We start from the raw sequence: 23,072 nt of genomic DNA, 5'->3' as shown, positions 1-23,072 counted from the left end.
AACAATATATTTTGTTTCCTTCTGTATTCCAGCACAAAGCTATAATGTCATTTTTACAATCACTGTTCTGGCATTAGGATTAATCATCTTCTTTTTTGAAGTAACGTCTGTATTATATAAGATAAGATAAGATTAAATGTGACTTCAATAGCAAAGAGATTAATTAATGAAATAGCACTAATAATAAATTCTTACATTTTCACCATCTTCGTAGTGTCATTAGTGCTTGGAACGGTTTACCTTATTCAGCGAGGAAAACAAATGACTTAGCAGAGTTTAATAAACACAAAGAGTAAGACTGCTTTATTGATCCTTACGGAAATTTGTTGTGATTTAACTCTAATTAACATATGCACACCCGGAGAATATAATCAACTTCTATTTTGAAGGAACGTATGTTGGTGTATAAAATAAGATAATCTATGACGTATAAACCAAGAGAATAACGATTGAACACATAATAATATGTAAATATATGTCCAGCCAGACAAACTTCATTAGGAAACACCAGAATGACATTTCGCTTATATTTTTGAAGGCTGAAAATGATAATACAAGAAAGCTCTAATCTTACCTTATAAATTACAGACATTATCTCAAAAGCTAAGATGATTACGTCATACATGTTAAATAGAATGTTTTGTTTCTATATTTTTGAAGGCTGAACATGATAATACAAGAAAGCTCTAATCTTACCTTATAAATTACAGACATTATCTCAAAAGCTAAAATAATTACGTCATGCATGTTAAATAGAATGTTTTGTTGCTATATTTTTGAAGGCTGAACATGATAAGACTTTGGTAACACTAGACCGAAATTTTCATTTATAGATCTAGGGGCTAATAAATAAGAAAGTTTTTTTGTGTTACCGAGGCACAGAATACGAAAGTTTTAATAAGCGAGGTGTTTTAATAAACCAGAATTATTATTATTATGTTAGAAACAAAAAGCAGTCATTCTCTGGCACTGCCAGGGTCGAGTTTCGCTAAAGAGAAACAAAATTCATCGTAGTCCCTTTAACAGTTTCCACTGAGGAATTTTCTGGTGATGTGGCAGGTTTGCAGCAGTACCGCCCTATTATTTAACTTTTCTGCACAGAATAATCAAATTTATAAGCCCTTAGAATAATCAAATTTATAAGCCCTATCTCTTGTAGCTCAAGATATTTTTATTTAGGCCTAAACCCAACAATGATCTTTCAATATGGCGTCCTCCCAATTGTTGATTTTGTATATTTCTTTCTTTTTTTTTTTTACAACGTAGATAGGTTCCATTGTTTCGCCATCCCATTTCTCTATAACGCTTTCTTTCGTTTTTTTCCCCTTGATTACATTTACTCCTTAAAGAGACCTTAAAAATCAAAGATCAGATTGCAGTGATTTCTTAAAAATCAAAGATCAGATTGCAGTGATTTCTTAAAAATCAAAGATCAGATTGCAGTGATTTCTTAAAAATCAAAGATCAGATTGCAGTGATTTCTTAAAAATCAAAGATCAGATTGCAGTGATTTCTTAAAAATCAAAGATCAGATTGCAGTGATTTCTTAAAAATCAAAGATCAGATTGCAGTGATTTCTTAAAAATCAAAGATCAGATTGCAGTGATTTCTTAAAAATCAAAGATCAGATTGCAGTGATTTCTTAAAAATCAAAGATCAGATTGCAGTGATTTCTTAAAAATCAAAGATCAGATTGGAGTGATTTCTTAAAAATCAAAGATCAGATTGCAGTGATTTCTTAAAAATCAAAGATCAGATTGGAGTGATTTCTTAATCAAAGATCAGATTGCAGTGATTTAGGTGTAGAATGGCCTTGCGTTCCCAATTATTGAACTTCTCATAAATGTTATTGTATTTGAATTCAATTTAGGTTTTGTAAATTTTCATAAAACTAATTTTTCTTTAACTTTATTGGATTGATTGCTCTACATTTCTCGTGAGAAAGGGATGGGTAGGACTTAAGTGTATTGTGTTGCTATGGCTTCTAGTGTTCAAAAACCACGGCCCTGACTTCCGTCTCTTTAAGGCCCTAGATACAAAAATCCCATAGGTTTCTAGGTTACTAGGCAAGTAGGCCCTTAACTGAACTAAGCAACAGAAAAGCTTGGGTACAAGATAGAGAGAAAAGGGTGGAGGGAGGGATGGTAAAGATCTGGCAAAAATTAAGGGAGGTAACTAGAATCCAGTGTCAGGGGAGACGAGCGGGGCTACATCCATCCCAACCCACACACACACACACACGAGCACTCACGTGCACACATGCACAGCCAAAACGAAGCGTACAGACGGCGGGCTGTACTCGTATCCATAAAGGGGGGGGGGCGGAAGCGGAAAGCAAAGAGGAAAGAAAAAGAATTGAGAGAGAGAGAAGACAAAAAAGTAAAAGAGAAAAAAAAACCGGGGGGGGGGAGAGCCTGAACGGAAAGAAAGAGAGACAGAAAAGGGGTGAGAGATCCTGAATGGGGAAAACGTGTGTGCTTGGAGGTTTTCTTTAAGTTGTAGAAACATTCACTAAATGAATATTATTTCTTGAAGTGTAATGAGCCTACATCTCGAGCATGTGGCCGCGTTGTTTCGGAACTCTCTTTACAGTGGCAGTGACATTGTTTAGCCGTCTCGTGCTGTGAACTAATCAAGTCTTCTGTTTAGCTATAACCCTTTTTTTTTTGTTTGGCTAATGTAATATTTTAAAGATATAACACGTAGGTTTATATTGTTTAGCTACTCAGTTATATTTTTGTATTATCTGTAATGCATCTATTGTTAGTTTTTTTGAGGAATCTGTGTAGCTATTTAGCTAGCCTATATTGTTTTATCTGTTCAGTTATGTAGGTTAAGGTGAGCCAAGCTGATATGGACTCTAAATTTAAAGACGTATCTCCAATGAGAAAAATGTTTGGATATCTTCTCCTACTTAATAACACCATCTTTTGAACTGGTTATAAACACAGATCATTATTCCATATCAGACTACATACTAACTCATAGCCCACCTTTATATGTGATAACCTTTAATAACTCATGATTATATTTTTAAAACCTTAAACTTTGGGACGTAACACTCGTCTTTGTCTTTCCAGATAGATGTAGGCATGATAATCAGGTCTAGTTTTTTTCTACTGCCGCTAACTTGGGCCCCAGTGGGTAACCAGGACAGAGCCATGTGTGCCTAAAATTATCCTCCACTCTTACACTCAGCAGACGTCTGCTAGGTTCATAGACACGTGCTGAAATTAGGTCAGTGAAGGAACTTACTGTTATCTGTGTATTGTGCACTTAAGCTTGATTGGATATACTTTCCGTCTAAGTGTTGATACAATTATCACATGACTGGATATGATTTAACTAGCAGGTAGGTAAGGATGTAATATATAAAGCCTATACAGCCTATATATATATATATATATTGTTTCCAGTGAATATGTCAATGTATTACCAAACGCAAAAGAAGGACATGCTCTACTTAATGGGATTGTGTCCACCGTCCGGAAGGTATTAGTATTGCCAGCTATAGATAATTGGAGGCCCTATGCAATAGAAAAATAAAAACTTATACAGCGAAAAAAAACTAACATTACGCAATGGACCTCATTCTTCAATCGTAAACAAACAACATTTAGCCACGTGATTCTCTTTCTCTTCTATACAAATTACGTAATAGTCCTACACACAGGCTGTCACGTGACAGTTTTTTTTTCATTGTTTTATCAATATTAATTATCACGTGGCTAAATGTTGTTTGTTTACGATTGGTGATTGAGGTCCATTACTAACATTGAGGATACGTTTCACTATTTCTTCTCTAAAAAAAATGATTTTAGTCCTGTGCGAGGCCCCCACCAATCGTAGGCCATAGGCCTGACTTTGTCCCACAGACTCACTTTGTCTTTAACGTCTGGTACACATCTTGTCCACGTTATTTCTCCCACTTCCCAGTCTCGGATCCAAATTAAACGTTTTACAATTATTCATTATCGATGACAACAAATGCATCAATCGAAATATTGCCCAATCATTTGATCAATTAGCCGTAATTAATTAATTCTGTTTTATATAGGAACCGTACTAGATAAGGGGAGATAAGCCAGGTGCAGACAATTAGGGCGTTGGATATAAATTTCAAAGTAGTCGCAACTGGGTTTCCATAGTCATGGGAAACAGTGCACTCATCCTTAACCCCTAAAACGCGTGTGGTAGATTAGCCTCTAAACATCAGAATTGTAATTCCATTTTGTATGCACTCATTGTAAAACAGCTCAGCAACTTAAGGGTTAATCTTCTGCATCGAAGACATTGCATTATTTTTTGGAAAGCTTGATGATCTGACTGCTAGCAAAGACTCATCCATATTGTCTTCTTCTTCTTACTCATTATCCTGTTGGAAAGTTCAGAATGCAGTCATATATCTGACTTTCCAGCTTATCCAGATTTGCATACATTTTTCTTTCTATAATTGTATTTTGGGGCCAGTGTCTTGTTTGGGCCCTTTCGATAATATATGTAGCTTTGGAGCACATGGTCAGCTTTTTCTGGTGACACTTTGTCTCATCCGTTGTTTATGTGTTAAAACATTTTCTGTTTACAATGACCTAAAACGAACTAAAATCTAAAGTGTGACAAGCTGGGTTTTATTCACCTGTCTCAACACATTACACTACCCCCCCCCCTTTCCGGGTCAAACTGCATGCTTTAAAACAATAGACTGCTTATAAACATCCTATTGGAGGCGTGGTGGTCGGAAGTTAAAGCGTTTGGCTTCTGAAAGGAGGAGGTCTCGAGTTTGAATCCAGTGAAGACTGTCATTAAGAAACTCGGGATTCTTGGGACGCCCCTGAGTCCACTCCAGTGTATAGGGTACCGCCAGTATATAGGGTACCTCCAGTATATAGGGTACCTCCAGTATATAGGGTACCGCCAGTATATAGGGTACCGCCAGTATATGGGGTACCTGACTTACGCTAGTAAGGAAAGGGAAGCAAAGATGGTTGGTCGTTGTGCTGGCCACATGACACCCTCATTAACTATTGGGCACAGAAACCGATGAGCTTTATATCATCTGCTCCCCCCGTAAACATCCTATTAATAAGCAGAACATCACTAATACATGAAAACAGTATTTCAGTTATTCAAATGGATGTCAACCATTCATGCTGTTAATCCTTAGTGGTGTAAAATCTATATATATATATATAATTCTCTTCTTCCCTCGACAGTTTAAGCGAGTAGTAAGGAGTAAAGGAAAGATCACTCTGCGGATAGTCCACGAGAAAACAAGGGGGGAGGGGGAGGGAGAACACTGTCACAAAATAGCAGGGCAGGACCGTTGCAATATCACTCTTTATTTCTACCTCACGTTAAAAAAAATGGGGGGGGGGGAGTAATCTACTCTGTACTAACTATCGAAGCGACAGAGCACGCTCAATAGTTTGGACCATGGAAAGATCACTCTTTTATTTTTGCAACTCGGGCGAAGGGAGTTATCATAGATAATTTAAGAGTGAAAAAAAACAAAACAATTTTCGTCTGTATATTTCAGGAGATGGTATGAGTTTTCAAAAGATTTTAATAATTTCCGGATATTTCCAGGACTTTTTCGTATATTTTACAATTTCAGGAGATTTTCAGGACCTCGACAGGAGGCCGCGGGAAATGTGGTATAAGTTAAAAATGGTTTAATTTAATAATTTATACACCTAAAATTAGCACGGGTCCTATAAGAGTGCTGGGCCCACTGCGTTCGCATAGGTTGCAGTGGTCTAAGGTTGGCCCTGCAAAAAAGCGGCGTATGCTACGCCGCCGGTCGACTAGTTCTTGAATGTTTCATTAAGTCAATGGTCCCATAACAGTTTTAGTCACTTGACCTGAAGGGAACTGTTTCTGTGGTCACTCTGTGTAGCAGGAGACACTACGCAATACAATAATTTGCTGCTGATGATTGTCTAAGAGCTTAGCCGAAGGCTCTTCGAGCTCTAAGTTTGAAAAAAAAAACCTGCGCGTCAAACAGTAAAAAAAAAAAACCTGTCCGAACTACCGTTCTGTCTGGGAGAGACTCGAGTCAATGCCTATGTAAAGCATTGCTGTTTCCAATGCCTTTGGCCCCCGACGCATGCTTGGCTGGTCATGGCCGAAGGCCGAGGGCACCGGGAGCCTCCTCCATTTTCCTTAGCTATACCAAGCTAACCGTGGGCTACTCGCCATTTATGTAACGGTCCCTTGCGGAACGGCGCATGGATTTGTGACAGGTTTATGGGGACTCTTTTACAAACAACTCCGCCCGTGCAATGGGTCGACTCTCGTCTACCCGTGGGCATCCCCATGGGAGTCTTGTGTTGCTACCCATTTAGCCTAACCACTTCCTCTAATGGTCGTTTCCACACGAGCGCCACGATGAGGCAGAGTAGCTTTTTGTGTAGGACTAGACATTCCTGTCGTCAGTGCCGTGACCATTTCCTTTTATTTTGCCCAATTACGAGGCAAACAAATAAACGAGCAATTTTTATGGTCCTCTATCTAGAGCTACTCGTTTTTCAAGTCGGAGGATGAGTAAATGTGAACAATTGTGGTTTGGGTAAAATGAATAATTTAGAATTTGAAATATTGTTTCTCAAAATATCTTTCAAATTTACATATTTTTCACGTCAAGCCTTCAGAAAAAAAAAAGTAACTAACTCTTAAAAGCTTTGATAATAAGGACACGCTACGTTTTGAGGACCCTAACTCCGCCCCTAACATAGTAGGCTACTATCAGAGGTGCGTGATCGTTGCACCTGGAGAGTTTTCAGCTCTTTTGATAGCAGTCATATTTCTTTGTCACATTCTTGTGTGACAATTTGACAGAGATCTGAGTCCCAAAGTAAATGTAAATAGGATGAGTGTCTTACACTAGACCTTGTCCCAGGCTTGTCACTTTTTATTTACCGCATGTGATTAATTTCGTTTCTTGTCAGATCATTTATTAATAATTGTCAATCTTTGTTTTTTAATTAGGTGTTTAAAGCTAAAAGTCTAAACCATAGACCTATATGTATTATATCTAAACTGGAAATCGGAAACAAATTCTTATCCGCGATTGGTCGATTCACAAACCTGGTATAAACTTTGTCACATGTAAATTATGAGTGAGTCTGGTGTGAATGTACAATTTGGTTTCTTATAGTTATAATGTTTTTTGTTTGGTGTAATGCACAAATTGTAAGACAAGTTTCCATACGGACAATAAAGATTATTATTATTATGTTAGAAATGAACGAGTAGTCATTCTCTGGCGCTGCCAGGTCGAGTTTCGCTAAAGAGAAACAAAATTCATCGTAGTCCCTTTAACAGTTTCCACTGAGGAATTTTCTGGTGATGTGGCAGGTCTGCAGCAGTACCGCTCTCTGACAGGCAACGAAGATGTTCCTAGGAATGTTAAGGGCCTTGAAGGTGTCTGTGAGGTCAGTTGTTATTATCCCCTCGGTTGATATAACAATGGGGTATATTGTTATTTTGGACAATTTCCATAGACGCTTAATCTCCAAGCCTAGGTTCCCATATTTTTTTTGTTTTTCTATCTCAGTTTTTCTTAAATTATGAGACAGTGGTACGGCGATATCGATAATGGTAGCGGTTTTTTCTTTTTTATCGATGAACAGCAGATCCGGGCGATTGAAATCTACCGTTTTGTCGGTTAGAATAGGTCTATCCCAGTACAGCAGATGATCAGTAGACTCGAGAACCTCTTGCGGAGAGTATTTATAATAAGGGGGAGTGTCCTTACCGATCAATTTGTACGTCAAAGCCAAGTGCTGGTGTATTAACTTTGCAACTTGGTTATGGCGACCTAGGTAGGCTGATTCTGATAGGGCTGGACATCCTGCCATAATGTGTTATTGTTATTATTATTATTATATATTACGTAACTCTTTTTCAAGCTGTAAGGGAAGTCACTGGTTCTCCTTGCTAGTTCAGGCAACCCATTCCATGCTCTAATAGCACTAGGGAAGAAAGAGCATTCTCAGACGATTGCATAATATATAGAACAATAAAAACAACACAAGATACAGAAATTTTACAGAGAATAAGATGAATTACAGAAATGGGAATCAATTTGGAGCATGTCTTTCCACCCAGAAAAAAATGTTATTTATTAAGAGTAAGACGCGTAGGACGTAATCATCTTTTTTGAAGTAACGTCTATATCATATAGGATAAGATAAGAATCATTATGGGAAATAGTTAGAAAATATGGCATCGCTGAAAATCTAGACGCAGTTATAAAACAGAAAAATGCATTGAGGTGTGAGCGTTCTAGTCTAACAGAAGTTTCCCAGTTTGAGACGATTTGACTTCGTTAAGGTGGGGCGGGTTAAGGTGGAGAGGGTGCGGGTGGGGGTTGTGTTTTTTATTATTCTTGAATGACCTCGTCCACCGAAATCATTGAGTCAGCCGCGGGTGGTATGTAAACAATCACAGTACACACTTGTACGAATTCTCTTGGTAAATAGTAAGGCCTAAGTGTGATAAGTTCAATATTGGGGTCACAAACGTTTTTTTCTGAGTCTTACATTGTGTGAGTTGCTATATTCTGTCAGGGCCGGCTTTAGAGATTGGTAAACTAGGGCCTCCGATTGGTGAGGGCCTCGCATACTACTGAAAAACTATTTAGAGAAAAAAATGCGAAACTTATATTAAATCTCAAACAGAGCAGAAGTCTATGACTTGTCTACTAGCCTAGCTCTAAGGCTCTACTATGATTCAAGATGACATACGGATCGCAACTGGAATTGCGCTATATGAATATATTTTATTTCTAGATTTAGATGCAGGAAGGTTTTAATTCATTTTGTAAATTTATATTTCGGTATTTTTATTTTTTCTATTTTATTTGGGGCCACCTAATTCACTTCGCATAGGCCGTCCAATCACCTTAGGCCGGCCCGGATTCTTTATAGATATTGTTACGATCTCTCCTACTACCCAGGCTCTCTTCCAACTGCACCAGACGACACAACGAACCTAAAGAACCCCAAAACTCGGGGCTCCAAAGTATCAGTCTATTTAATTTCAAATACATCACAATTGGCAACAACATTAACACTGTCTTTACAAAAACCTAGTCTTGCTCCGCCTGACTTCACACACCGTGCTGGTTCTCGCCTCGTACTGGTCACATTGCGCGGTAACGTGAAGTGAAGTGATTCTGACACACTCGCTCTTATATAGTGTCTCTACTGGCCTCGAACCTTCTTGACCACTCCAGTTGATCACTTTCGCCGTGACTTGCGTGCGTAATATTTACGACACGGGTCCTTGCCGAACTGGCGTGTACTGTCACTGGTCACGGTTGACCGCTCGTCCTGCGCTGGACTGTGGCGATTTGGGTAGGCTAAAAACACGCAGCACTACCCCCATCTGTGTCACCACCAGGTTTACAACAATATATACTGGACGACTTTCTTCTTCTAGAGCCACCAAAGACTCATTGCTTCACTGAGTCAGTCATCTGTAGCACACATCAAGGAACACTCACATAATTGATGTATCAACTTTCTAACTCCTCCATGACATTGCCTGATACAATGGCTGGAAGGAAGTCCCTCTTCCTTGACAGTTAAATCGTATTTCTCCTCTATGTCCTAACTTGATTCATATTTCTCCTCTATGTCCTAACTTGATTCATATTTCTCCTCTATGTCCTAACTTGATTCATATTTCTCCTCTATGTCCTAACTTGATTCATATTTCTCCTCTATGTCCCAACTTGATTCATATTCTCTATGTCCTAACTTTGTTTCATATTTCTCCTCTATGTCCTAACTTGATTCATATTTCTCATCTATGTCCTAACTTGATTCATATTTCTCCTCTATGTCCTAACTTGATTCATATTTCTCCACTTTGTCCTAACTTGATTCATATTTCTCGTCTATGTCCTAACGTGCTTCATATTTCTCCTCAATGTCCTAACTTGATTCATATTTCTCCTCTATGTCCTAACTTGATTCATATTTCTCCTCTATGTCCTAACGTGCTTCATATTTCTCCTCAATGTCCTAACTTGATTCATATTTCTCCTCAATGTCCTAACTTGATTCATATTTCTCCACTTTGTCCTAACTTGATTCATATTTCTCCTCTATGTCCTAACTTGATTCATATTTCTCCACTATGTCCTAACTTGATTCATATTTCTCCTCTATGTCCTAACTTGATTCATATTTCTCCACTTTGTCCTAACTTGATTCATATTTCTCCTCTATGTCCTAACTTGATTCATATTTCTCCACTATGTCCTAACTTGATTCATATTTCTCCTCTATGTCCTAACTTGATTCATATTTCTCCACTATGTCCTAACTTGATTCATATTTCTCCTCTATGTCCTAACTCGATTCATATTTCTCGTCTATGTCGTAACTTGATTCATATTTCTCCTCAATGTCCTAACGTGATTCATATTTCTCCTCTATGTCCTAACTTGATTCATATTTCTCCTCTATGCCCTAACTTGTTTCATATTTCTCCTATTGCCTACGTTTTTCATTAGGGTTTTTAATGTTGAAGATTTGGATCGGTCATCAAGTCTGAAGATTGCGCGAGATGTTCATACTGTCAAGTGTTCTAGTACAAGCCCCGTCGCAATACATGTTTCATTGAAATTAAAATCAACACTAACAATTATGACTTTTTAATATATTTTTATCTTGGGTTGATGGAGAACTGAGGCTGGTGTCAACTAAGAATAGTTCCAGTGTTTTAGATTAAGAATGTTTTAGTCTACACTGTCTTGGTCTCCAGTTTACTTAATAATTTGAACAGGTGCAAAATGTCACAGATGTTATTGGTTGTTTTTTTAATAGCTTTTTTACAGCGCAACTTTCATGCTTATAGCATGTTTAAAGCACTGTGGTTCAGTCTCATTTGTGGACCAGTTGGGGAGGGGAGGGGATCTGCCTTTAGGCGCTTCAGGTTCGAAACCCTACTCGAGCCCCTTTTGATAGATAGCCAAGCCAAGTTCAAGCGTACTTTGACTAACATCGAATGCATTTAGTGTAATTTTGCTTAATGATATGCTTGCTGTATAGAGATTGTGATATTAAACCTTTCTGGATGAAATTTTCAACATCGTATACCGAGAACATATATAGGTCACGGTGTAATAATTAATGGCCTCTGTGACAGTTTTCTTCTCGGAAGACAATATTTTCCCCTTAGCAACGTCTCACGTGATGACGACAATTCTTGATACATAGCTACAGTCACTAGTAGGTCACTAGTTGGCCTAAGACAGCGGTTCTCAGTCTTTAAGGCTCGGCGGCCCCCTTTTTACATTCCCCCACTCTGCCGCGACCCCCCCCCCCGCACATACATACAGCAACAGAAGAATAGACAATAACAATCCCTTTTTTCGATGGTCTTAAGCGACCCCTGGCAAATCGTCAATCAACCCCCAATGGTGTCGCGACCCACAGGTCACAGGCTGAGAACCCCTGTCCTAAGACAGCTTTTTTTTGTGTTTCTTCTGCTTCTAGTATGTTAACCAGCATCGCTGCAGGAACCTTTCTTCTTGCTTGCCCTCCACGTAAGCCTGTCCAGTGTTTTTTTTTCTTCCATCTGTTGTCACCAACTTTGCAGTGCTTCATGTCACCCTGACATACATCAGAGTATCTTTTTTTTTAGAAAAGAAACATCAAATCTTCAATGTTATTGTTGGAGTACTCAAGGTTTTTAATCAAATGCCTAATTTTAGTTTTTTTTTCGCTGTTTATCTATTATTTTTCTATTTCATTTGGGGCCATCAAATTCACTTATCTTATATAATACAGACGTTACTTCAAAAAAGAAGATGATTACGTCCTACGCGTCATGCATTTAGTCTTGCATAATAACCAATGACTTAAATTCTGCCAAGTCACTGGTTTTCCTGGCTAGCTCAGGCAACCCATTCCATGCCCTAATAGCACTAGGGAAGAAGGAGTATTTGTACAAATTTGTACACTTCGCATAGGGTCTTCAATTATCTAAGGCCGGCCCTAGTCTCAGTGACATATTTAGATTTATTTATCGAGCTCAAAGTTATCTTGATTCTAGATGACAATGTGGCATAGTTAACACTACAATAATTAATTAAACTGCACATCTTAACCTAGTAGGTACATTTGTCCTAGTTTGTAATTCAAGCAACGGCCACAACGAACTTCAGAGGGAGAAACGTACGTAATGACGTCATTCTACCACTTGTCAAGGGAGATTAAAATACCTCGACTAGGGTCAGGAGTCATGGGCTCTTAAGTGTGATAAAAAAAAATCATTGTCTTTAAAAAAATAAAAGTAAAAATATTCCCCCCCCCCCTTTTTGATAAATAAAAGTGAACGTTACTTGACTTGTCGTTTCACTGTGCTTACATCAGGGGTTCTAAACCTGTTTGCGCGCTGGACTGTCGTTCGGATTTATCGACGGTCGAGGGTTCAAACCCTGCCCGCTCCCATCTCCCGTCGTCCTGCGGGAGGTTTGGACTAGGAAGTAAACTATCTTCAACTCTGAAGGAACATCCGAAACATGTAAAACATTTTACAAACATTTTATTCTTAATGCAGAGCTTGAGTAAAACTTAACTTTCCCCCATTTATAATCTCAACTGCAATGAACTTACTCGTATTTACATCAGAATCTATTCAGCTAATTGAAACAAACTATCCGCCATAGTTTTACCCAAGGTTGCATCACAAACACTCCATAACATTTCCAAGGCTGCATCACAATTAATCACAAACACTCCATAACATTTCCAAGGCTGCATCACAATTAATCACAAATACTCCATAACATTTCCAAGGCTGCATCACAATTAATCACAAACACTCCTTAACATTTCCAAGGCTGCATCACAATTAATCACAAACACTCCATAACATTTCCAAGGCTGCATCACAATTAATCACAAACACTCCATAACATTTCCAAGGCTGCATCACAATTAATCACAAACACTCCTTAACATTTCCAAGGCTGCATCACAATTAATCACAAACACTCCATAACATTTCCAAGGCTGCATCACAATTAATCACAAACACTCCTTAACATTTCCAAGGCTGCATCACAATTAATCACAAACACTCCATAACATTTCCAAGGCTGCATCACAATTAATCACAAACACTCCATAACATTTCCAAGGCTGCATCACAATTAATCACAAACACTCCTTAACATTTCCAAGGCTGCATCACAATTAATCACAAACACTCCATAACATTTCCAAGGCTGCATCACAATTAATCACAAACACTCCTTAACATTTCCAAGGCTGCATCACAATTAATCACAAACACTCCATAACATTTCCAAGGCTGCATCACAATTAATCACAAACACTCCATAACATTTCCAAGGCTGCATCACAATTAATCACAAACACTCCTTAACATTTCCAAGGCTGCATCACAATTAATCACAAACACTCCGTAACATTTCCAAGGTTGCATCAGAAACATTTCATAACATTTGTCTGTCACGGGTGTTGTTTTCTTGGAAATGTTAAGAGCCTTGAAGGTATCTTCGACGTCAGTTGTTATTATCCCTTCGGTTGATATAACAATGGGGCATATATTGTTATTTTAGACAACTTCCATAATCGCTTGATCTCCAAGCTTAGGTTCTAAAAAACAATATATCATGTAGTTATATCAACGAGGGGATAATGACAACTGACGTCACAGGCCTTTAACATCCCTAAGAAGATTCTCGTTGCTTCCACTCAGAGGGCAGCACTGCTGCAGACCTGCCACATCACCAGAAAGTTTCTCAGTAAACACTGTTAAAGGGACTACGATGAATTGTGTTTCTCTCTAACGAAGCTCAACACAGGCAGTACCAGAGATTGAATACTAGTTCGTTTTTCATATAATAATAACTTGATAATAATAGGCCTACTTGATGTTGCTAAATTTAAAGTTTTAAGATAAGAGAATCGACGACTGAGAAAAAATAAAGATTTTTGCAGTAAAGTAGCAATAATTATTATTATTATAGCTTTTATATAGCACTCAGAGCGCTTTGGTCCAATCTCATTTGTGGACTGGTTGGGGGGGGGGGGGTAGGGGGTATCTAGGAGTTGGTTTTCCGTGCTGCCTTTGGGCGCTCAGAAAACACAACTCTGCCCGAGTCGGGTATCGAACCTCGAGCCCCCTTCAAAGTAGCCAAGCCAAGTTCAAGCGCACTTGGCCTCTCGACCACACTTCCCACAAAACACTGAACCATAACTCAGAAAGCATATATGTGTTAATCTAGTCGTGCGTGTTAAGTATATATTTAAACTCTGCTAATTCGTTAATTTTCCTGGCTGATTCTGGCAATTCGTTCTATAATAGCCCTAGGAACGAAAGATCGATAGTACGAACAATTGTCCTGTCATATAGAATAAGAAATTTACCGCTATCATTGTGTCTTTCTGAGTTATCTTTATAAAATTAGAAGGTTTGGAGCATATGTAATAGTGAAGTATTTTCATACTTTGGATTAATAGCTTGTGAAATATTATTCGCTGCGCCTTGAAGGCTGGATTGTGTATTTTATTTTATATTAATAAATGTACATTGTATGCTAAGCAATGAGTTAATTTGTTGATTTTAAATATCGGTTGTGCTACTTAAGTTATAAGAACAACTCTACATCCGCGTAAACACAAAGTAATGCAACACTCAGGAGAAAAGAGAACATTAGTATATACACCTAAGTTAACGACGCCTGCAACACACAAAAGAATTAGCACATACGATAAGATGAGATAAGATAAGATGAGATAAGATATGATAAGATGAAACAACTCTCAAAATAAATGTTAGGGTGAATAGAAAAAGTTTCAAAGTGATGGACAATGATAACAATAATCAGATTCCTAAATTGGTTTTATTCCCAAATACAAATCAATACGAATGAGACAAAAAAAAAGAGCTTCCATCCAGGGACATTACCCAGGTACCAGTGTAGTGGAGTGCATTATCACATCAACTGAATGGGTAGTTATTGCGCTTGTCTAGTGGGACTCGGCATTGTGTTTCTATATAGATTTACGGTAACACAATATTATTCTGTTTTATCACATAACGGTGCAGTACGCCGAGTCTCGAGTAGACAAGAGAAGTCCAGCAAAACGAGATTTACCGCTGGAAGACCAAAAAAATATAAAAAATTAAAGGGGAAAGCACGACGGCTACAGTCCTCTCTATTCTATCCTGCCATACAATTGTTAGCCATTTATTTATTAATGAATTAAAATGATTGTGAAATAAAAATGGTAAAGTGTGTGATGAATGTGATTTATTGCATCAGTTGTCGTTCTTTCTGCTAGCAAATGTAAGCACCTCGAGGTTAGAATATGTTAAACATGTTACATATATATGTGTGTCGTGTAACTCATTCAGTGTATAAAAATCCTTATTGTACAATTGAATCCAACTTTTTCGTAGATACGCCGCTGTCGTAGAGCGGATCCTTAATATTTCTTTCTTAAAGATTTTATTTTGTTCTACAAAAGTTTAGAGATCTGAATCTGCAGGGATAAAATGTGAACGCAAATGATCCTATAGTTAAGAAGTGGAGTAGAAACAAAATCTAGAGGTACTCACCGATTCCCCCGTGGCCCCTATCACGCAGACTTCTCGCCCAAGTATAATCCAAGGTAATGATTCAATAATCCAAAGTAATGATTCAATAATCCCACTAAAAGAAATATTTTTACTCTCTCCAAATCGAATTCACATAAACTCATCCAGAAACCTAACAAACTGATCCACTAACATAACAAACTGATCCACAAACCTAACAAGCTGATCCACAAACATATCAAACTGATCCACAAACATAACAAACTGATCCTCGAACATAATAAATTGATCCACAAACATAACAAATTGATCCACAAACATTAGAAGAAAACACTTCTCCATCTTTCAATCGAGAAATCAAAAAACAAACAAGCAAACAACTAATATCCCTTGACACGCTAACACACTCTCTGAGGTCACTTCGCCCTCCACCATAAAGTCACATTTTACTAGTTTGCACGTGGGAAAAAATACTAGTAATGGGGGGGGGGAGGGAGGAATAAGTCTTCAACAAATTATCAACACTTTTAAAATTGTGTTTCGTATTCTTTTAAAAGGCACACAGGGGTGGACTGGGTGTCAAAATAGGGCTAAATCGACCCGGACACTACCATATAATTTGGCCTACAACTTGATTGCATATGATGTACATACAAGTTTGCAATTCTGGGTTTCAATGACGTATTGTATTTCTACATGTAAATAGACTTAGAGGCTCTAGGAAATCTAAATTTGTAAAAGAAACAAAAACTACAGTGCAATCGCAATCTTAATTAGTTTATTACATTATACTGATATAATTAAAAGAGTAAAGCACAATATGTGATGACTGCCTATTCGTGTGTCTTGCGCTCTAGAGTGTCTTCTCGGTGGTTCCAGGTTCGAACTCTTTCCGCCGCCCACTCCTCACCCACGCCAACCGTTGTCCAGTGGAATGTTTGGGCTATTTTGAAGTAACAATCAAAACCTGTAAAACCAAATAAACCAAAACTTTGAAAAGGAAGTGACGTTAAACTTTCTTGCAACAGATCAATGTATCCACATTCAAGGGATAGGAAATTCCCTCATCACCAAACTACTCGCTGACAGATGGTTCATGCGTTGTCAAAACAAAACAAAACAATTTCTGGTGAATGTCTTTGTCACCAGCCACCAGCCTTTAACATGAAACCCTGCAAGTGTTCTTGTGTCATGTTGCTTTTCAGCCCATCCTTTCTATACAGAAATGTGCAGAAACCTTTTTTTTACAAGTTACTTACGAATATTAGAGCATTATAACTCAAAAGCCTAGTTGATGATTTCACCCCCCCCCCTTAATAAATTGCACCCTCAATTCATTAATAGCCATCTGGACAGTTATTACAAGATAGCACTCTTTGCTATCATCTATATAAAACAAAAAACACACGCATAATTCAGATATTTGACGTTCCCGGTGGCTGACGTCCGGACGTTCTACTGTGTATGTGTTTGAATGTCTCTCACACTTCAGTATTGGCGACTTTTTTCTCAATTTTCTCCCTTGTTTATTTGATGAAGTATGTGCTGTAGATTCCAGGAGAACGCATTGATGAAGCTCAGAATACAGGAAATCGTTTACTTCTTAGTAGACTTGTGTGTTAGAGACCATTGACCGTGTAAAGATACTTAAACAACATTAGAAATAAATATTTTATTAGTTCTAGATGTTTGTTTTGTTAACTTTCTTGGCAGATTGCTCTGTAACAGATGTATGGCTTGTGATGGCCTTCTGGAGGTACGCCAGGAGAAAGTTGACCTCAAAGCTAGTTTTATGTGGGACCGTAACATTACTAGTTGTTGGGGTCTTTGTCCTTTCCAAAGGTAATTGGTCAATGCCAGAAAAAACTGCCACGGTGACATACATACAGACAGACAGACAGACAGACAGATAGATAGATAGATAGATAGATAGATAGATAGATAGACAGACAGACAGAGACAGACAGACAGACAGACAGACAGACAGATAGATAGATAGATAGATAGATAGATAGATAGATAGATAGATAGATAGATAGATAGATAGATAGATAGATAGATAAATAGATGGATGGACGGACGGACGGACAGACAGACAGACAGACAGACAGACAGACAGACAGATAGATAGATGGATAGATAGATAGATAGATAGATAGATAGATAGATAGATAGATAGATAGATAGATAGATAGATAGATAGATAGATAGATAGATAGATAGATAGATAGGGATGGATGGATGAATAAACAGACAGACAGACAGATAAGATAGATAGATAGATAGATAGATAGATAGATAGATAGATAGATAGATAGATAGATAGATAGATAGATAGATAGATAGATAGATAGATAGATAGATAGATAGATAGATAGATAAATTAGAATTACTGATTGATTGATTGGGTTAGTAAGGTTGATTGATTGATTCATTATCATACTCTTTATTCCTGGCAGACACAGAACCCAAGAGAGAAGAAAACGACCATGCACTTTTCCTCGACTCTTTTGCTGTAAGTGTCTGCGCGATCTGTTAATGTATTCAAATTACATTGTAGTTTAAAACATTAATTGTGCATAATCTTGTTAGGTGCAGTAAAAGCTAAATTCAACCATTACACCAATAACCACATTCACAACAGATATTCTCTTAATAAATGTAGGCCTATAAACATTTCATTGTTTGAATGTGGATAACTTAGCATATTTATGTTATGAAAGCAAAAAGACTACTTGGGGAGTAATCTTTTTCTATTTTGAAGTAACGTCTGCATTTTATAAGATAAGATATTAACTATGTCCTCGAAATTAGTTCTACAGTTTTAAAACGATTAGATCTTAAGATGTTATATTTACTTGTCGGTAGTTCAAAAACTCACACATTTACTTTTTCACTGCAAGGTCTGGCAAAAAAAAAACACCAAGGTTTCTGGAGAAATCCACGAGGTCATATTTCTTAAATGTGTGGTCGGACTGTAGTATCAATTATCTCAAGTTTTAGCTAACTCCTGTTGGGAGTTTGGACTTCATTTCTGAAGTAACATCCCAAACAATTCCCCATTTCAGTCATTGTAACATTTTTCTGAACCCTCTAGAATTTATTTATTTGTATACATATATATATATTGCTTTAGTCGTCGAAAAGAACATATTCTTACTAAGGGTTTATCAGATTCATCTATTCTTTGTTTACAATTTTTGTTTTTAATTGCTTCTACGGCACAAAAAATGAATTCTTAGTTTTAAAAATGTAGGCCTATAGCTTATCAGTCACGCCGTATTGTGTACAGCTGATGCCCCCAAAAGGCTATATATAGCTCTATGGGCTTACTATTTCCTGATTTGCCTCCATTTTATGAAAATCTAATTATAAATCTACTGAAATGTAAAAGTTGAACTTTTATTTTTCATTCGTTTCTTTCTCTTATAGATACGACAGCATCCCTATTACGGTGCAGATGACGTCAATGGAACCTATCTAAACATGGATACTATTAAAGAAGAGCAGGCGTCCAGAGTCCAGCACCTCCATACTCAGTGTGACGCGTCGCCTGACAAGATGGTGGGCCTTTCCAGCGAGTCCTGGGCCTACGGCCGCATTGAGATTAATAAGAACAGTAACTACCTTTATTGTCCACTGCTAAAAGTGGGATCGACTTTCTTCAGGAGAGTCTTCTACACCATGCGGGAGAGGAAGCAGCTTCTGAATCCTTACATCGTTCCCATTAACCAAGCGTTGGGGGCCAAGAGGATGGTTCTCGAGCAGATACTGCCCTTGCACTCTCAGGCAACACAAGCGTTTCTCAACGGCTCCACGTCCGTTATCTTCGTGCGAGAGCCCTTCTCCAGGATCCTGTCCGGGTACGTTGACAAACTGTTCGCCCCAAATCCTTATTTCTGGTCGCAGATAGGAAAACACATCATTTCTAAATATAGACCCGTGGCCAAGATAAGACAACTAATGTGTGGCCATGACGTCACGTTCGCCGAGTTCATAGAGTACCTGATCGAAGGGGAGCTAACCAATGACACCCACAGGGACGCCCATTTTACGCCCACTTACGACCAGTGCAAGCCCTGTCAGATCAACTACACAGTCGTGGGCAAGATGGAGACATTTCAAACAGACGTGGCCTTCACTTTGGCCCAGCTCGGTTACAACGTCAGTCAGGAGAAATTGAAACAGTGGGCCAAAGACGCCACTCATGACGCCATCTTAGACTCAACGGTCAGTCCTTTCAGTTGGAAATTCACCGTTAAGAAATGTATGCCCTGGCATGAAGGGCTGAAAAGAATCTGGAGAAAACTTCAGATTCGTGGGATTATTTCCATAGAAGAAAAATTTCCCTGGTCACCGGAAATTAGCGAAAAGTCAATAACTGTTCGGATGTTTACCGAGCGTGTAAAAAAGTTGAACTCACAAGCAGATAAAAGTAAATTAAAGAAACAAAAAATTGACGTGTTGGCCCAAGCATTCAGCACCGTAAAAAGAGAACAGCTGATGAAACTTGTAGACATTTTCAAACCCGACTTCCAGCTATTTCAGTATGATATGTACCCTGATTATATATTTAACGAGCTTTTGGTCAGTAAAATTAGAAAGAAAAATACAATATTCAAAATAGATAGTATATAGATGGTTAGCAGTAGGCTAAATAGAGTTTACATTAATTTATTCGTGACTAGACCTACTATTTATTTGGTGATGAAAGAATGGACAAAAAAGTTTTGATACATGTTGAACAAGAATTACGGGATATGAAATGTCAGTGTAATGTATAGTTCGTCCATCGATGATTCGATGGTGACCACTATTGTCATCCAGGGGGGTCTGAGGGCTTTGCACTGGGGTTTTGTGCCTCCTCGTGTGGCTGGTGGTAATGTAGGACAACATTAAATTATGTCACATGACGATGTTCAGCGTAAAGGAAGACTGCGATGCGCAAAAGAGATGCCCTCCCCCCTCCTCTTCCATAAGCGCTATAAAGATCAACTTGTGCGCCATTTCGCCCTCACTGGCATAGAAGAAAGTAGCTGGCAGCAAATGGTCTTTGAAAGAGACAGTTGGAGAACTCTCACAAAGGCCGCGGGAGACATATCTAAAACCCAAAGAAAATTCTTATTGAAGACAGGCGCAGAAAACGTTAACTTAAATAGACCGCTAGCGGACAATGTTGTGTTATTTTTTCTGCACGAGATACACAACTGGGTCTGCTTAGTTTTGTGACCCACTGTACTCATCCTTAATCTTCGTAATCGAAGACATCAAATCAAGACCGTGGCATTTACAAACGACACTCTCAAGTGGTCTTCTAGATCCGTGGTCTATGAGTTTTGTGGTGTATAGGCCCCGATGTCTTTACACTTTAACGCAGTAAAAGTTAGAATTCTATTTAAGAATTCAATTTAATAGAATCGGCCAGTCAAGGACACATTGTGTATAATCTTGTTAGTCTCATACATACGAACCAAATCAACGACCTAATCAAGACAAAATCTGCGTGTGTATGTGTGCTGGATGTCACTTTAGCCGCTATTTGAACTTTCATATTTAAAAAAAGAAGAGCAATTCACACGGAAGTACGTTCCATGGGAGATAACCCACTTGATATAAAAATATTTTTAAAGCAGACGTTTACTTTCACTTTGAGATAACAAATGAGCGCCTGGCTGGCAATCTCTAAAAACTTCAAGCAAAGTTTTATTTTTAGCTTTTCCGATATCATAAATTACTTTTAAATTATTGTATTTCATATAGCCGAATTTGGCGTGCAGGCAGCACCTATGGATCTGATTGTCTCGTTCTGGTGTTAGTGTTTGTATTAGTTGCTTTGATTGTCTTGGGGTAAATAGACCTAAGTGCAGGAAGGTATACCCCACAGATCTATATATAATATATATCCTTTCAAATTGCCTGTTGGACTTAAGTGCATCCATATTCACCTATTTCATATCATAAACTAAAATTTGAAGATAAAGGCACATTTCTTAATCCATTTCGGAGTACAGACTTTTATAACTGTTCCTTCTTTCCCTAGTGCCATTAAAGCATACAATGAGTTGCCTGAATCAGCCAGGAAACCAATGACTTTGAAGAGCTCTAATTAGCATGCATGACTGGATTAACACGCGGAAACGAGCCGGGCGTAATTAGCTAGACTTCTATCTTGAAGGGACGTCTGTAATTTATGAGATAAGGCGAAATATCCTTCCTAAGAACCCCCGCAACCTTTTTAGCTAGTAGACTTACATTGAGGATTTCAAGAGGGTGTAGAGCAGGCATGTCAAACACGGCGTTCGGGGGCCGCATGCGGCCCTCGACCACTTTGCATGCGGCTCGCTTGGCCACCTCAAAAATTATCAAAATAATTTTAAACTATTAGGCTGGAAAATAAGAGATGACAAGCTATTTGAATTGAAAAATAGTATTTTGTTAAGCTGAACAACGAGAGGAGTCTTCGGAGAAAGCCAGCTACATATTGTCAAACTTAATTGCAAGCCATAGCAAATCATTTAGTAAATGTGATTTTATGAGAAGTGTGTCGTTAAAGCCAAAGTAATTTGTCCAGAAAAGGTGAAAGCATTCAAAGAAATAGTCCGATTGCGTGAACAATAAAAGAACAAAAAAGTTGATTTTGAATTATTTTCATTGGCTCTCGATGAGTCAGCTGATGTAGCGGGAATAACCCAGTTGGCTATATTCATAAGGGCATGTGACAGGAATTTTGAGATACATGAGGAGCTACTTGAGCTCTGTTCTATGCATAACACCACAACAAGCGAGGACGTTTTTGAGAAATTACAGGAGGTGATATTGCAGTACCATTTATCTTTGGTAAAGCTAGCTAGTCTAACAAATGATGGCGCACCAACCATGAAATGCGGAAATTTGCAGCAAGAATTCTGACTATGTTTGCAAACACTGATCTCTGTTAGCAGTTCTTTTCCATAATGAAAGCTACAAAAACACTTCACAGTTCGAGATTAACTGATCAAAATTTGTCATCAGTGATGACAGTGTCAGTGGCAAACAAACTTCAACCTGACATTAATAAACTTGTATCCCAGAAAAGGTGTCAACCATCAGGACAAAAAAAAATGTGTAATCATAGTAATTTTTTAATCTTCGAATAGTACTGCAAATTAAGCTATGTAGGGGACAGGTATGCCATTAATTATTGTATTCTATTGAATTAGTTCTAATTTACATAAAACTAGTAGGCTGTTTTGCAACTAATTTTTTGCAGCAGCCCCTCAGGTCATTGTAAGTTTTTTTGTGTGACCCATACACCTTAATGAGTTTGACATGCCTGGTGTAGAGCTAGCACAATGGGCAAGTAACTGCTGAAAAGCTACTCAGCCATAGGACTTCATTCATTTTTCTGCGTAGGCGCAGTGACTCATAAGGTGGGAAGCGTGGTCGAGTGGCCAAGTGCGCTTCAACTTGGCTTGGCTTGGCTACCTAGAAGGGGGCTCGAGGTT

The 23,072-nt window shown here is 38.2% G+C and overlaps 1 protein-coding gene across 4 annotated transcripts; it reads left to right on the top strand.

Moving 5' to 3' along the window:
* The first annotated feature begins 2,412 nt into the window (after positions 1 to 2,412).
* Positions 2,413 to 21,483, top strand: LOC106051645 (uncharacterized). Of its 4 annotated transcripts, XM_056016610.1 has the most exons (6): positions 2,413 to 2,702; positions 3,081 to 3,352; positions 13,744 to 13,872; positions 17,302 to 17,430; positions 18,048 to 18,103; positions 19,021 to 21,483. In XM_056016610.1, exons 4-6 carry the CDS (start codon positions 17,331 to 17,333, stop codon positions 20,224 to 20,226), a joined length of 1,362 nt encoding a protein of 453 aa, XP_055872585.1. In that variant the 5' UTR covers positions 2,413 to 2,702; positions 3,081 to 3,352; positions 13,744 to 13,872; positions 17,302 to 17,330; the 3' UTR covers positions 20,227 to 21,483. The 4 variants fall into 4 exon arrangements, with proteins under 4 accessions (XP_055872585.1, XP_055872586.1, XP_055872583.1 ...); XM_056016611.1 differs by lacking the exon at positions 13,744 to 13,872 and having other exon boundaries at positions 3,081 to 3,237; XM_056016608.1 differs by lacking the exon at positions 13,744 to 13,872.
* The last annotated feature ends 1,589 nt before the right edge of the window (positions 21,484 to 23,072 follow it).

This window comes from Biomphalaria glabrata, chromosome 18, assembly GCF_947242115.1.
Source record: "Biomphalaria glabrata chromosome 18, xgBioGlab47.1, whole genome shotgun sequence".
Taxonomy (NCBI): domain Eukaryota; kingdom Metazoa; phylum Mollusca; class Gastropoda; family Planorbidae; genus Biomphalaria; species Biomphalaria glabrata.
Note: the sequence above shows the minus strand (reverse complement) of the source record. Positions and strands in the feature narration are given on the sequence as shown.

Coding starts and splice junctions, on each gene's coding strand:
- LOC106051645 (XM_056016611.1), top strand. CDS start 17,331: ATGGCCTTCTGGAGGTACGCCAGGAGAAAGTTGACCTCAAAGCTAGTT. Junction 17,431..18,047: donor GGTCTTTGTCCTTTCCAAAG/GTAATTGGTCAA, acceptor TATTCCTGGCAG/ACACAGAACCCAAGAGAGAA. Junction 18,104..19,020: donor TTTTCCTCGACTCTTTTGCT/GTAAGTGTCTGC, acceptor TTTCTCTTATAG/ATACGACAGCATCCCTATTA.